The sequence below is a fragment of the Pteropus medius genome, unplaced genomic scaffold (assembly GCF_902729225.1).
Source record: "Pteropus medius unplaced genomic scaffold, Ma_sr-lr_union100, whole genome shotgun sequence".
NCBI classification, from domain to species: domain Eukaryota; kingdom Metazoa; phylum Chordata; class Mammalia; order Chiroptera; family Pteropodidae; genus Pteropus; species Pteropus medius.
Genome location: NW_024352947.1, coordinates 1,930,145 through 1,942,571, shown reverse-complemented (window position 1 = coordinate 1,942,571; position 12,427 = coordinate 1,930,145). Strand labels below are relative to the sequence as shown.

General features: G+C 49.1%; 1 protein-coding gene across 1 annotated transcript in view; it reads left to right on the top strand.

Moving 5' to 3' along the window:
- The window catches only part of TARBP1 (tRNA guanosine 2 -O-methyltransferase TARBP1), a 71,358-nt gene that overhangs the window by 15,984 nt on the left and 42,947 nt on the right, over positions 1-12,427 (top strand). Inside the window, exons 10-12 of the mRNA XM_039850341.1 lie at positions 3,548-3,689; positions 8,446-8,545; positions 9,433-9,605. Coding sequence (XP_039706275.1) covers positions 3,548-3,689; positions 8,446-8,545; positions 9,433-9,605 — 415 coding nt within the window. The remainder of the gene's footprint in view (positions 1-3,547; positions 3,690-8,445; positions 8,546-9,432; positions 9,606-12,427) is intronic.

Sequence of the window (12,427 nt, the reverse complement as noted above, 5' to 3'; positions counted from 1 at the left end):
AGTAAGGTGATGGCAGAGGGGTGAAGAAGGAGCAAATTGGGACCTTTGAAAAGTAGAATTTCATCCAATATTCTTGATCATCATCTAAGTATGTGGAATCTGAAAAATACGGGACCATATAAAGAAAATGAGCACCTGAGATGCCCACCACCCAACTAAATCCATCTTTTGTTTTAATTTTGAATTTTTTGAATATATAATTCTCATTCTTTCTCACTATATGGATATTTAAAATGATATATCAGTACACGTATTTTAAAACAATAAACATATTGTTTCGAGTTTTATTTTTCATTTTCACATATACTCAACCATTTCAACAAGTCGCTAAATAATTCTCCAATCTATAGTGTTTAAAAATTCAGTTGATTAAATGTTTTAGAATTTATTTAATCAATTCCTTTTGTTGGGCTTTTGTTTCAAAATTTATCATTTCATCTGTAAATATTTCAGTATGTACTGCTAAAAGATAAGGACTTTAAAAGGACCCCAAATTAAGCCCTTTTTGCACCTAAAAATGTTAACAGCGATTTCTCGATTTCGACCGTCCAGCGTCTGCGCTTCTCCAGACGCATCTGTTTCTGTGTCTCCTGCGTTTGGCCTGTTCCCACCTTCAGCTTGTTCACGTATCCACATAAGCTCTGTCCCTTGCTTTGGTGTGTGTGGCTCCTGAGTCGTGGTTCACCCCTCTGGAATTTTTGTGGTGTGTGTTGTGAGCTGCCGGGTTTAAATGAGAAAAGGTGTGTGAAACTTTTAGGCCGAGCTTCGCCCACGTAACGTGTCAGGATCTACGACGAGTTTCCGCTCCGTTGATGAGCCAGACGTTTGCTCGTTTTTGAGGCGCCAGCCCCTAGATTTCTTTATCTGTTCCACTTAATTTTTCAGTTCTCTAATTCTTTAACATCTGCTTTCATGTTTTTTCTTCTTCGAGCGCGTGTTGCTCATCTCTCTGTGTCGAATGTGTCTACTGAACACGCTTATGCGCCCCCCCCCGAGGCACCCTGCTGAGTGTTGGGAACACAGCGGTCAGCAAATAAACGTGACTGCTGTTCTTTATAGTCTGGTTCATGCTTGAACCCCAATTTTAATGCTTTTTGTTTGTCTAATAACAAAAGCACTTATTTAAGTACATGTAACAGCATAGATTCGGCTATATCTGTAATTTCTGCTGTATAGTATAAATCTGTGATGTTGAATTACATAAAATTGTTGTATTTAGTCGATATTAATTTATAGAAATGGCTGTTTCACATAGCTCAACCTAAACAATTTTTTTAAATTAATTTGCTTTCTAGAGCAGTTTTGGGTTTACAGAAAAAATTGCACGGGAGGTGCAGAGAATTTCCATAAACCCCCTCAGCACTCCCCTCTCCCCACGGGGCTGCCGGGTACCAGCGGTCGGCATCAGCACAGTGCGCTTGTTACAACTGAAGCATCATTAACTAACGCTCACAGATGCGTCAGGGTTCACTCTTGTGCTGTGTGTTCTGTGGGCTTTGACAAGTGCATATGACGTGTATCCACCATCACTGTACCGTACAGAGGAGTTTCACTGCCCTAAGAGTCCCGGGTTCCACTTGTTCACCCCATCTTCTCTGCCCACCCCAAGCCCCTGGCAGCCACTGATGCTTTCCCTGCCTCTGGAATTTTGCTTTTTCCAGAATGTCGTATCGTTGGAGTCTATACGACATTATATACGCTTCACACACTATGAGGCCTTTTCTTTCTCTAAGTAATTTCCATTTAAGGTTCTTCCATGTCTTTCCATGGCTAGGTAGCTCATTTCTTTTTATCGCTGAAGAATATTCCATTGTCCGATGGACCAGTTTATGTATCCATCACCTACGAAAGGATAGAGCTGCCGTAAAACTTTTAACTCACTTGAGTAAATACCAGGGAGCCTGGCTGCTGGATCGTATGGTCAGAGTATGTTTAGTCTTTTAAGAAACCACCTACCGGTCTTCCGAAGTGTCTGTCCCGTTGTGCTCTCTCCCGCCAGCAGGGGGCTGCACGTCCTCACTCGGCGAGGCCGGGGTCCTGCATTTTAGCCGTGCCATTCGGTGTGTAGTGGAGGTTGTTTTAATTATTAAGTCATCTCATGACATAGGATGTTGAGCATCTTCTCATATGCCGTTTGCTGTCTACATACTGTATCTTCTTTGGCGAAACGTTTGTTCAGATGTTTTGGATTCCAGCCCTTTATCAGATGTGTTTTTTTGCAGATCTTTTTCTCTCAGTCTTTGGCTTGTCTTCTCATTCTCTTGACAGTGTCCAAATAGACTTTTGAGACTTGTATTTTGATGGGAAACCAAGGGAACCTGTGTACTCGAGACTGCTAGTTAGATGCCATTTAAACCCTGAGTCTGACATGAAGACACTTCGAAGGGAACTATTCTGAATTTTGTGACAGGTTCGATAGAGGGAAAGAATCAAATATGAATTTGAGTTTAGTTCAGTAATTTTGTGATTATAGGACTGTGCTTATAGAAATAGAAGATTTGGAAAACCTCATACATTTTATAGCAATAATCGAGAAACTTCGGCCGGCCAGTTTGAGAGGAGTGTAAAGGGAAGTGTGTACTTTGGAAAGATACGTATTAGCTGACCTCACTGTTAGGTCGCGTTTTGAGATCTCGGCTTGATAAAGACTGCGGTGGTGGCGAACGGCCCGAGTTAGTTCCTGCGGGTTGGCAGTTCTAGTCACGACTCGGTCATTCACTCATTCGTCAGTTTATCTGTGGTCAAGTGATGTATTGTTATTTTGTTCATTTTTATTATTTTGTCTCACATATAATTTTGGATGACCTTAATGGATGGAATTTATTTTTTTAATTCTTACCTTTTAGGAAGATAAGAACTGTTTACTTCATATTTAAATTCATTATTGAATTTGTAGTTTAAGAGGTAATTATGAAAAGAAAATTCAGAACACAGATTTCAAAACAAAATTCAGAGGTACATGCAATCAAAGATTAATTCTGTGAAGTTCTGTGACTTAGTTTTGCAAATCTTCTAAAAGATACGGACAAGGACTAGGACAGCATTTCTCTTAATATGTTTTAAAATGCGTGTATGATAGAGAATAAACTTGTGAGGAGTGTAGGAACTTTAATTATAACTTACATTTCAAATTCGACATTCAAAGATAAACATATCCTCGTTTTAATATGTGAAGCTGGAATGAGTTTTAATTTAAGGTTGTAATTTCTTTTGCATAATGTGTTATTTTTCACAGAGATGTTCTTTAGAATACCTTATCAAAATGCGCATTTTATATTCGGTACTTTAGAAATTCTTGCCCGTTCATAAAATCTTGAATAGAGATTAGAAAACACACCCAGTCACACTCACTAATTCACACACACTCATTCACACACACACTTTTCAGCACTGTGTGAAACTAAGTCACGACAGTAAATGTTTTATTTATAATGTTCAATCATTTACATTCAGTTTATTGTGCAAGACAGAAAATTAGCTTTGGGAAATAGAAACCCTTTGTTCAGTAGGTTTTTTAAAATAAGGCGATAACTGTTTTCTTTTCTAGCTCTGCGACTGGCTGCGTGTTAACGAAACCTGTTTTGGGCGCTCCGCAGCTCGTAGCCCCGTGGGGCTTCAGGAGCCAGTCTCCTTGAATGCTTACGTGAAGACCCTAGTTCAAGAGTACGTTAAGTCTCCTGCTTGGGAAAGTAAGTCTGAAGTCATTTTTCTGGATCGATGTCACCAAAGTGTTTTCGAAGAAGTTTTAACTAGTTTTCAGGTTAGGAGACGGGCTTCGCCAGGTGTGTGTGCCCGTCGGCTGCCGCCAGATGCGTTGTGGCCACGTTCGGTGACTGACGGGGTGTGACAGTGCTGCCTCTAACTCACCCTTCATCGGCTCTGGGATTTGCGATTTAAACTGCTTCGTGTGCTTTGAGAAGCTAATAAGTGGCCAGAGTGGGAGTTGGACACAAACCAATCTGTTAATTTATTCCGCAGTTACCAGATCCTTTTGGGCTAGATATTGCGGATGTATTTTTGGAGCCTCTGAAGTGGAAATGTTTTGTAGATGAATCTGTTCTTTTTTTGTTTGTTTGTTTTCAGAGCATTACATTTAATGTGAACTGATTATGAAAAGTGATTTTCGAGAAAAATTATGTTCGAAAGGATGGTTTTATTAGTTTTTCTTTTTGCCAGATACTGGGCAGAGGTCAGTCTTGCAGCTTCTTTGGGGAAATGCATAAGACTCAGGAAGAACCAGTGGCAGATTGATTAACTAAGATTCTTTCTACATCTCTAATGCTTCCCCTTCATTAAAGTCATTAGTGAGCATTTGAGTAAGTCGCATTTTGAATTTAACGTGTCTTAAATTTCCCAGCTTGGTCTCAGACCAGGGCTTTTTCTTTTCCTGATCTCTGCGATCTAATCATGGGATAGCTCTTAGGCGATCAGATAAGCACCCTCTCAAACACGTGAGCTGCCTGCTCTTGCTCCTTAGAACTTCTCTCTCTCTTGTGTTTTAGTCTCTCTGTTGTCTAGTAATTTTCTGTGCTGTTACTTGGAAGATTCTTTCGTTAGGCCTAGAAAAGTAAATAAATTTTAGTCCCTACCAGAGTAAACAAATTAAAACCCCTAAAATAGTTTGCCTTACAATTCAGAGTATATAACAGCATCAGATCTGATTAAATATTCACAATTGGATGAAATGAGATTTTTAGTTTCTTCTTTAACATTTCTAGGACTTAAAATATACTGTTTAATATGCTATTTTAAGTTTTTAAAAAGTGGATTTTAAGTGCAAAGGAAGTATTCATATGTATGTGTGTTTAATGTTTTGACTTTTAATGCCCTTGTCTAAGTGCATTTATAAAATTTTAGTTTAGTTATCAATTACTAGGCTTTTTTTCAGGATGTCATTAAATTCCAAAGCAAGCACTATTTGAGTTTTTAAGCATAAAATACATATACTAGTCAAATTTGTTTTTATGGAAAGACTCATCTGTCAAAACACTATTTTCAATCAGTTTATACATCTGAAATAGCCTTTTCTTTGAGTTTTGACATAGTCAGCATAGGTAGATTTTAAACTATTCAGCAAACATTGATCATATGTTTTCTTTTAATTTATTGGGGTGACATTGGTTAATAAAATTATATAGGTTGTAAGTATGCAATTCTGTAATACGTCACCTACATGTCGTATCGTGCGTTTACCACCCAGAGTTAAGTCTCTCTCTGTCACCTGCGTTTGGCCCCCTTGGACCATGTGTTTTTCAGTGTCAGGCATGGGAGTTACAGAGACAGATGACGCGCCCCCTGCCAACAGAGACGGGTGTCGTCTAGCAAGGGGGTCGCCCAGGGAGCAGGTGACCCCAGTGCGGGGCCTGCAGGAGATGGCACTGGCGGGGAGCTTGTGTGAGCAGCACTGTCCAGGCAGGCCAACCGGGGTGGGGGAGGTCACCTGATGGTGACACCTGATGAGTGGATAGGGATGAATGTGAAAAGTGGGACAGCGTACCCCGTGAGGCTTGGGTGTTCCTGCTCCCGGGGAGCTGAGGGAGGGCAGCATCCCCGCCTGTCTCCGGCACAGCCCCCAGGTGGGAACGGTAAGAGATGAGGACGGATGGGAAATAGGCGTATGCGTACATGTCACATCTGTGACACAGAATGACAAAGCAACAAGGAAAACCACACAAAACCAACATCGCCAGACGCGGTGAAGAGCTTCGGAGCTCGGGAAGGTCCGCGAGAGCTGCTCAGGGCTCGGGAGGGCTGCGACCTCACAGATTGCTCCTCCCTCCTTTGAGGACAGGCAGAGCCCGGCGGTGTCGCGGGTTTGGTTCCAGGCCCCCGCAGTAAAGCGAGCCCCAGAACCTCTGGGCTCCCGGGGCGCGTGGGAGTCAGGATTCACTGCACCGCAGGCTGTCGAGGGCGCCATAGCACCAAGTCTGAAAAACGTACCTGCCTTAATAAGTATTTCATTGCTAGACAGTGCCGACCGTCATCTGAGCCTTCAGGTCCTAACCTTTCCGCCGGCGGGGCGTCCGGCCTCGATGCGGATGGCTGCTGAAGGCCGGGCGGCTGTGGCATTTTCTCGGAGTACGATGACGTTTGCCACACTGATCGACTCTTCCTTTCACGAGCGACTTCTCTGTAGCACGCGATGCTGTAGTGACATACCATGAGTGATGGCGTTTCGCTCACAGGACTTCTTCAGAACTGGGGTCGAGTCAGCCCTCTCGAACCCTGCCGCTGCGGCGTCGACCACGTCTGTGTCACAGTCTGAACCCTTCGTCACCGCATGGGTCTTCACGGCGTCTCCACCAGGCCTGGGTCCCTCAGGAAGTCGCTTTCTTGGCTCCTCCACAGGAAGCAGCTCCCCTTAGTGCTCTGGCTCTTTCCACCACGTCCGCGGTTACTTCCTCCGCGCGGCCTTGACCCCCTCAGAGTCATGCGCGAGGCTTAGAATCTTCTTCCAGACTCCTGTGAATCGTGACATTTGACCTCTTCCTGTGACTCTTAATGACATCTGTGGCGGTGAACCCATTAAGAAGGGTTTCAGTTTGCTTTGCCCAGATCCGTCAGAGGAATCAATCACTAGCTATGGCAGCCATGTAACCGTATGAGATATTTCTTAAGTAACAGGACGCGAGAGTTGGAGTGTCTCCTTGATCCGGGGCCTGCCGGGTGGATGTTGCGTTTGCAGGCACTGTCCTTTCCCATCGGGGCTCCGGGGTGACCAGGCGCATTTGTCAGTGAGGAGGAATGTTTTGAAAGGAACCTTTTTCTGAGCAGCAGGTCTTGACACACTCAGTAAACCACGTTGTAAGCAGACGTGCTGTCTGTCATCCAGGCTTTGTCGTTCCGTTCATACAGCACCGGCAGAGTGGATTTAGCATAGTTCGTAAGGCCCCACGGTTTTCCGAATGGTAAGTGACATTGGCTTCAGCTTAAAGTCACCAGCTGCATTAGCCCCTAACAAGAGAGTCGGCCCGTCCTTTGAAGCTTTGAAGCCTGGCTCTGACTTCTCTCTGGCTGCGAAGGTCCTGGGTGGTGGCATCTTCCAGCGAGAGGCCGTTCCTTCCGCAGAGAGTCCGTTCAGTGCAGCCGCCTTCGTTATCTCAGCGGGGCCTGCCGAGGGCCTGCTGCGGCCTCACCGTGCAGAGACGGCTTCCATGATGGAGACGGCTTCTCCCTAAAGGTGAACCAGCCTCTGCCGGCCTCTGACTTTCCGTCTGCAGCTCCCTCACCTCAGCCGTCACAGAATCGGAGGCTGAGGGCCTCGCTCTGGATTGGGCTGTGGCGTAGGGGACGGTCGTGGCTGGTTTGACCTTCCCTCCAGACCCCTGGAGCTCTCCACGTCAGCGGTGGAGCCGTCTCGCTTGTCATCCATGCGTGCGTGGGACAAGCACTTCGGTTTCCTTCACGACCTCTTCGCGTTCACAGCTTGGCTGTTGGTGCCAGAGGCGTAGCTTTCGGGGTGTCGACATGCCCCCCTCCCCAAGCTTCGTCCTCCTAGTGTTGACTTAAAGTGAGAGGCGTGCGACTCTTCCTTCCACGGGAAAACCCAGAGGCCACGGAGGGTTCTCCCTGGGCCTCGTGTCGATGCGGTTGTGTCTCGTGGAGCAGTCAGGGCACAGCGGTTAGTGAGCTTGCCGTCCTACGGGGGCGCAGTTCATGGTGCCCCCCAAAGATTACCATCGTAACGTCAGTGATCGCTGGGCACAGGCCACCAGAACAAATACAGTAATGACGAAAGAGTCTGAAATGTGAGAGTTACCATAATGTGACAGACACAGACACAGACACAGTGAGCAAACGCCGTTGGAAAATGGCCCCAGTGGACTTGCCCAGCGTGGGGCGCCCCAGACCTCCAAACACGACGTCTGCGGAGCACAGTAAAGCGCCTGCCTGTGCCCTGCGCCCCCTCCCTGTCGCTGCGGCCGCCTCCTGCCGTCGGGACAGGCAAGGCCCTGACGGGGCCGCACGGCCTGGCCCACCTGTTTCTGTGTCCTCGTCTTCGTCATTCCCTCCTGCCGTGGGCCCGGCCGCACGGCCCCCGTCCGTTTCCTGGAAGGTGGCAGCTCCCTCCTGCCAGACGGCCCGAGGAGCTGCTGCTCTGGCCGGGAGGTCCTGTCCCCCGCCCCCCGCCTCCATGCTCCGCCGGCGGCGTTTCTCAGGGGCTTTCTCTTACGCCCTCGGACCGTTCTCCGTTCCTCGCATGTTCTCTGAGAAACGCGCTGCGATTTCTGCGGCTCAGGAGCCGTGTCTGTCACCGGGGTCGGCGTGCGGTGGGCACTGGGCACACAGGGCTTGGTTCCTGCTGGCGTTTAAGCGCGTGTGGCCACGAGCCGTCTCATCAGCCACGGTGCGGTCATCAGTGCCGATGAGACACAGTTTAGCTGTTTTGCTCTGAAGCGTCATCTCTCATGGGTTTTGTGACGCTTCGCAAACCTGTCGTTTAAGCTGGAGAAGACTGTGGAGTGCCCGACGGGTGTGAAGCCCAGCTTGTGGCTCTGATGGTCTTGCTGGCTGTGGACGTGGAAGGGATGAGGAGCCGTCACAGGTAAGCGTTTCTGAACTTGGAAACAAACTCTCAGCAGAAAAACCGTGCTGCTCAGATTTCTGGTGCACGATCAGACGTTTCCACGACTGGCGTGGAACCGATCACAGAGCATTAATGGAGAGAGGTAGAACGTTGGCCACACACCGCAGAAATATTTAAACTTCACAGTAAATTAGTAGTAATAAGGACCTTGCACGGTGGAAAGTTAAACTGTTAGAGAAAGCTTTAAAAAATTACATACAGTAATCACTGGTTTATATAAGAATATTACCAAAACGGGTTATCAGATTCTAGCGTAAGGTTAGGTAAAGAAATTTACTGGATTGAAAGGTAATAAGATAAAAACAATCTCATTTATATTTTGAGAATATAAGCAGAACAGCTCTCTCAGGTTATAGTCGTTGCAAAAAGGAGCTTTATTAGGTACCTTTGCATATGCAGGTAATTCGATTAGCAAATCTCTTCTAGACAGACTTAGTACTAAGGTTGGATAAAGAAGTTTTTCATAAGTCCTTGACTCTTTGCATTTTTTGTTAACATGTTTCATCTCCTTGACTAGCAGTTGTTTGGGTTATTTTTTTAATTATGAAAGCAGAGTCTCAGCATTTTAATTTGCAAATAAACAGGACGTGGGATTTCTTCCTACTGGTGCCTGGAGCCGACTCAGTCCGTTCTTCCCTGAGCTGTCACTCTGGTGACTTGCTGCTGTCCCCAGGGAGGCGCAGACCGGAGGGCGAGCTTGGTCCTAGCCGGTGCCAGGTGTCTGTGTCACCGTGCGAGTGATTCTCATCGAATCCATTAGTTAACCAGTTCCACGAGTTACAGAGGCAAAGCAATTTCTCTGTGCTTTGGAAGTGCTTCATTTGGGCGTGTCTTTCCACATCTAGCGAAAAGCAGAGGACGCAGAACGTGCTGAGGATGTTCTTGGAGCCTCTCCTGGACGCGCTCACGAGGGCGGGCACCAGCGCCTACCTGCCCTTGCCGAGGAGCGAGAGGAGCCTCCAGCTCCTGCTGAAGCTGCTGCACGCTTGCTCGCCGGAAGCTTCCAGGACCCGGGATGGTGAGGATGACGCGTTTCTGGGGTGACTTGCTCGGTGTCTTCTTGGTGTCTCGAATGAAAGGAGATTCCTGATCTTTTAAGATAAAGGACCTTAAAGGAGCCTCATGCGTTCAGTGGCTCTTTGCCAAGTGACCGGTGGGGCTGGGGTCACAGCATGGACGGAGCAAGCCTGCCCCACGGAGCCGATGTCTGCGTGCTCACATCTGTCGGTCACTATCAGACTTAGAATATGACTTCATTCGCTTTTATTGTTTTAAATGTGTACTTCCCAGTGACTTCTAGAGTGTTGAAATAGTTCACTATTTCATATACGTTTAAGCAAGATGCGATTCTGATTGCCACTAGGCTACGCGTTGCAGAAAGTTAGCCAGCAGCACGAGGGTGGTAGCAGTTTTATGAGTATTTGTAAATACATTAATCTCTGAGCACCTTTGAGGTGGAAAATACGGTACAGATTGTATCACAGCAGTGGATAAAAGCTCTTTCTTCCCTCCTTGGCCCGAGGTGTCTGACCCAGTGAAAACCCGGTGGAGATGACATGCTGATGGGCAACCCGATTCCCAGCCCTTTCTGACCAGTTTCACTGGGAATTGTAGAAATCTAAAATTTAAAAAAAATGATTGATGTCAAGTTAAAGCCGAGGATCACATTGACAAGATCGTGGTCTGTGCTCATGGAGGGTTAAAGCTGGCTCCCGAGTCCTGACATTGTCGAGCGCGGAGTAGGACCAAACGCTGTACGCGTCACGGTGGCTTTTCATGACATTCTTGACCCCGTGAGGGCATAAATGCGGATTCGTCCGAGGCGTCTCGCCCGTCTGACTGGGCCCAGTGCGTTCGCGTGCAGGGCTGGGTCACGGACGCCCCGGAATGTCTCTGACGTTTAGTGCACACACGGGAGGCCGCGTGTGTCATGGTGCGGAACAGACACCCGCGGACGCACCACCGACCGAGGCCCGAACTCACCCGCGCTCCTCCGCCCCCGCCTTTCGCCCCTCGCTCTGACTTCATCTCCGGCGCGGTGGGCGTCCCGCCGCCGCGTGCCGTCTCGCTTTCTTGCTCGTGAGCTTTGTAGAAACGTCACTGTTCGCAGCCTCTAGCTCTTCCCTTACCGCGTGTCTAGGACTCGCCCGTGTCCTGGCTCGGAGTTCGTTGTCTGCCGTCGTGCGGTGACAGGTCTGCGGTCTCCTGTCGCCGGGCGTTGGGTTCTGTGCAGTGAAGCGCGGACACCGTCTCCATGTCCCCTGGGCCTGTGCGTGGGTCCCCAGGCCACGTCCCCGCTCGTAGGGCCCGTGTGTTCAGCTCACAGGACAGTGACGGTGGGTTTTAGAGGAGTCGTGCTCACGTTTCATGTTCTCACCCGGAGGCTGGACGTGTTCCCTTCGCTCCTCGTGGAGCCGGAGAGAGACACGTCCGGTTCGATGGCCTCTCTATGACTGCTAACCCACGTCACGTCGAATTGGCTTTAAATAGCTCTTACTCCTGGAAGGAGTCCTTTGACAAGACGAGAAAAATAGTTATTTCCATTTCATAAGTGAGCAGATCGTCCGGGAGTGAATTCCCTGTACGAGGGAGAATGAGCCAGTAACGGGGAGACAGGCCTGTCTCGTGCTCGCCGTCAGTGTGAGTCACTGCTGTTTGGGTGACTGTGACTCTGTTGGGTTTAAACATTTTTTTAAATTTAATTTTCGGTGGTTTATTACGGAAGTCGTCGAGTCTGTGAGAGCTGGAGAAGCCGTGGCGACTCCCGTCTTCGCGGGATTTCGCGAGCGTGCGGGCTGCCGCGGCTCCCTCGTCCTTCGCTGTTTGTTTTTGTTTTGTTTTGTTTTTTATTTTTTAAGCTTTTCAAGCCGGGACGACACGTGGGGAAGAGCAGGGGGAGGAGGCGCTGGTTGGCGGGGCTGTGGCCAGGTGTATCCCCCCCAGCCCCGTGTGACCCGGCCGCGTCCGTGCGGGTGCCCGCGGGTGGGGGACGGGTCCGTCTGCGCGGAGGGGACCGCGAGTGCCCTCCCGCCTGGCTTGGGGCATCCGTCCCTTCCTGCGGCACAGCTTCGAGCATGAGGGTCTGGCCGTGAAGGAGACAGACCCCTGTCCTGGGGAGGTTGCCTTCTGGGGTGGGGGCCGGACCGGGAGAGGTGACCAGCAACGACGATACAAAAGCCACGGTAGTTTGACAGGCACGACGAGAAAGAAGACGGGGCAGGTGGGGCGGAGCGGGGGTACAGACCCGGCCGAGCGGTCAGCCGTAAGCAGAGACTTAGAGGCTGGGTGGGGGTCTCCGGGCGGAGCTGGCGCCCCATGCACGGGCCCCAGGTGAGTGCCGACCGAGGGGGAGGCGAGGCCGGGAGTGATCGGAGGTGAGTTTGAGGGGTGAGGAGCGGTGACTGTTGTGTAGGACTTTGTGGCTGTTTCGAGGAGACGGCTTTTATTAGACGTGGGCTGAGGAGTGACGAGATCTGACTTAAATCTTAACGCTCACTCTGGCTGCGCCGTTGAGCATACGCCGCAGGGGTGAGAGCGAAGGCCAGCGTGTCGCGTCCCGATCCGGGTGTATTGTCGTGGTTCTGCCGGCAGGATTTGCTGGAGGGCTGGGTGTGGGCTGTGAAAATGTCATGCTGGTTTCTGCAGATGTGGACAGATTGGCGTTGCCTTCAGCTGAGCTCAGACTGGAGTCAGAAGGTTTGAGGTGAGAAACCGTTTTCCGAGTGTCAGGGCCAGGCCCCTCGGAGGCGTCCGGGTCCGGCCGCTGGGCTGGCGCTCCCTGTCCTTCCGCGACTGCCTCGTGACTCGATTCCCTGGCAGGCAGAGAGCACACCTGGTCCA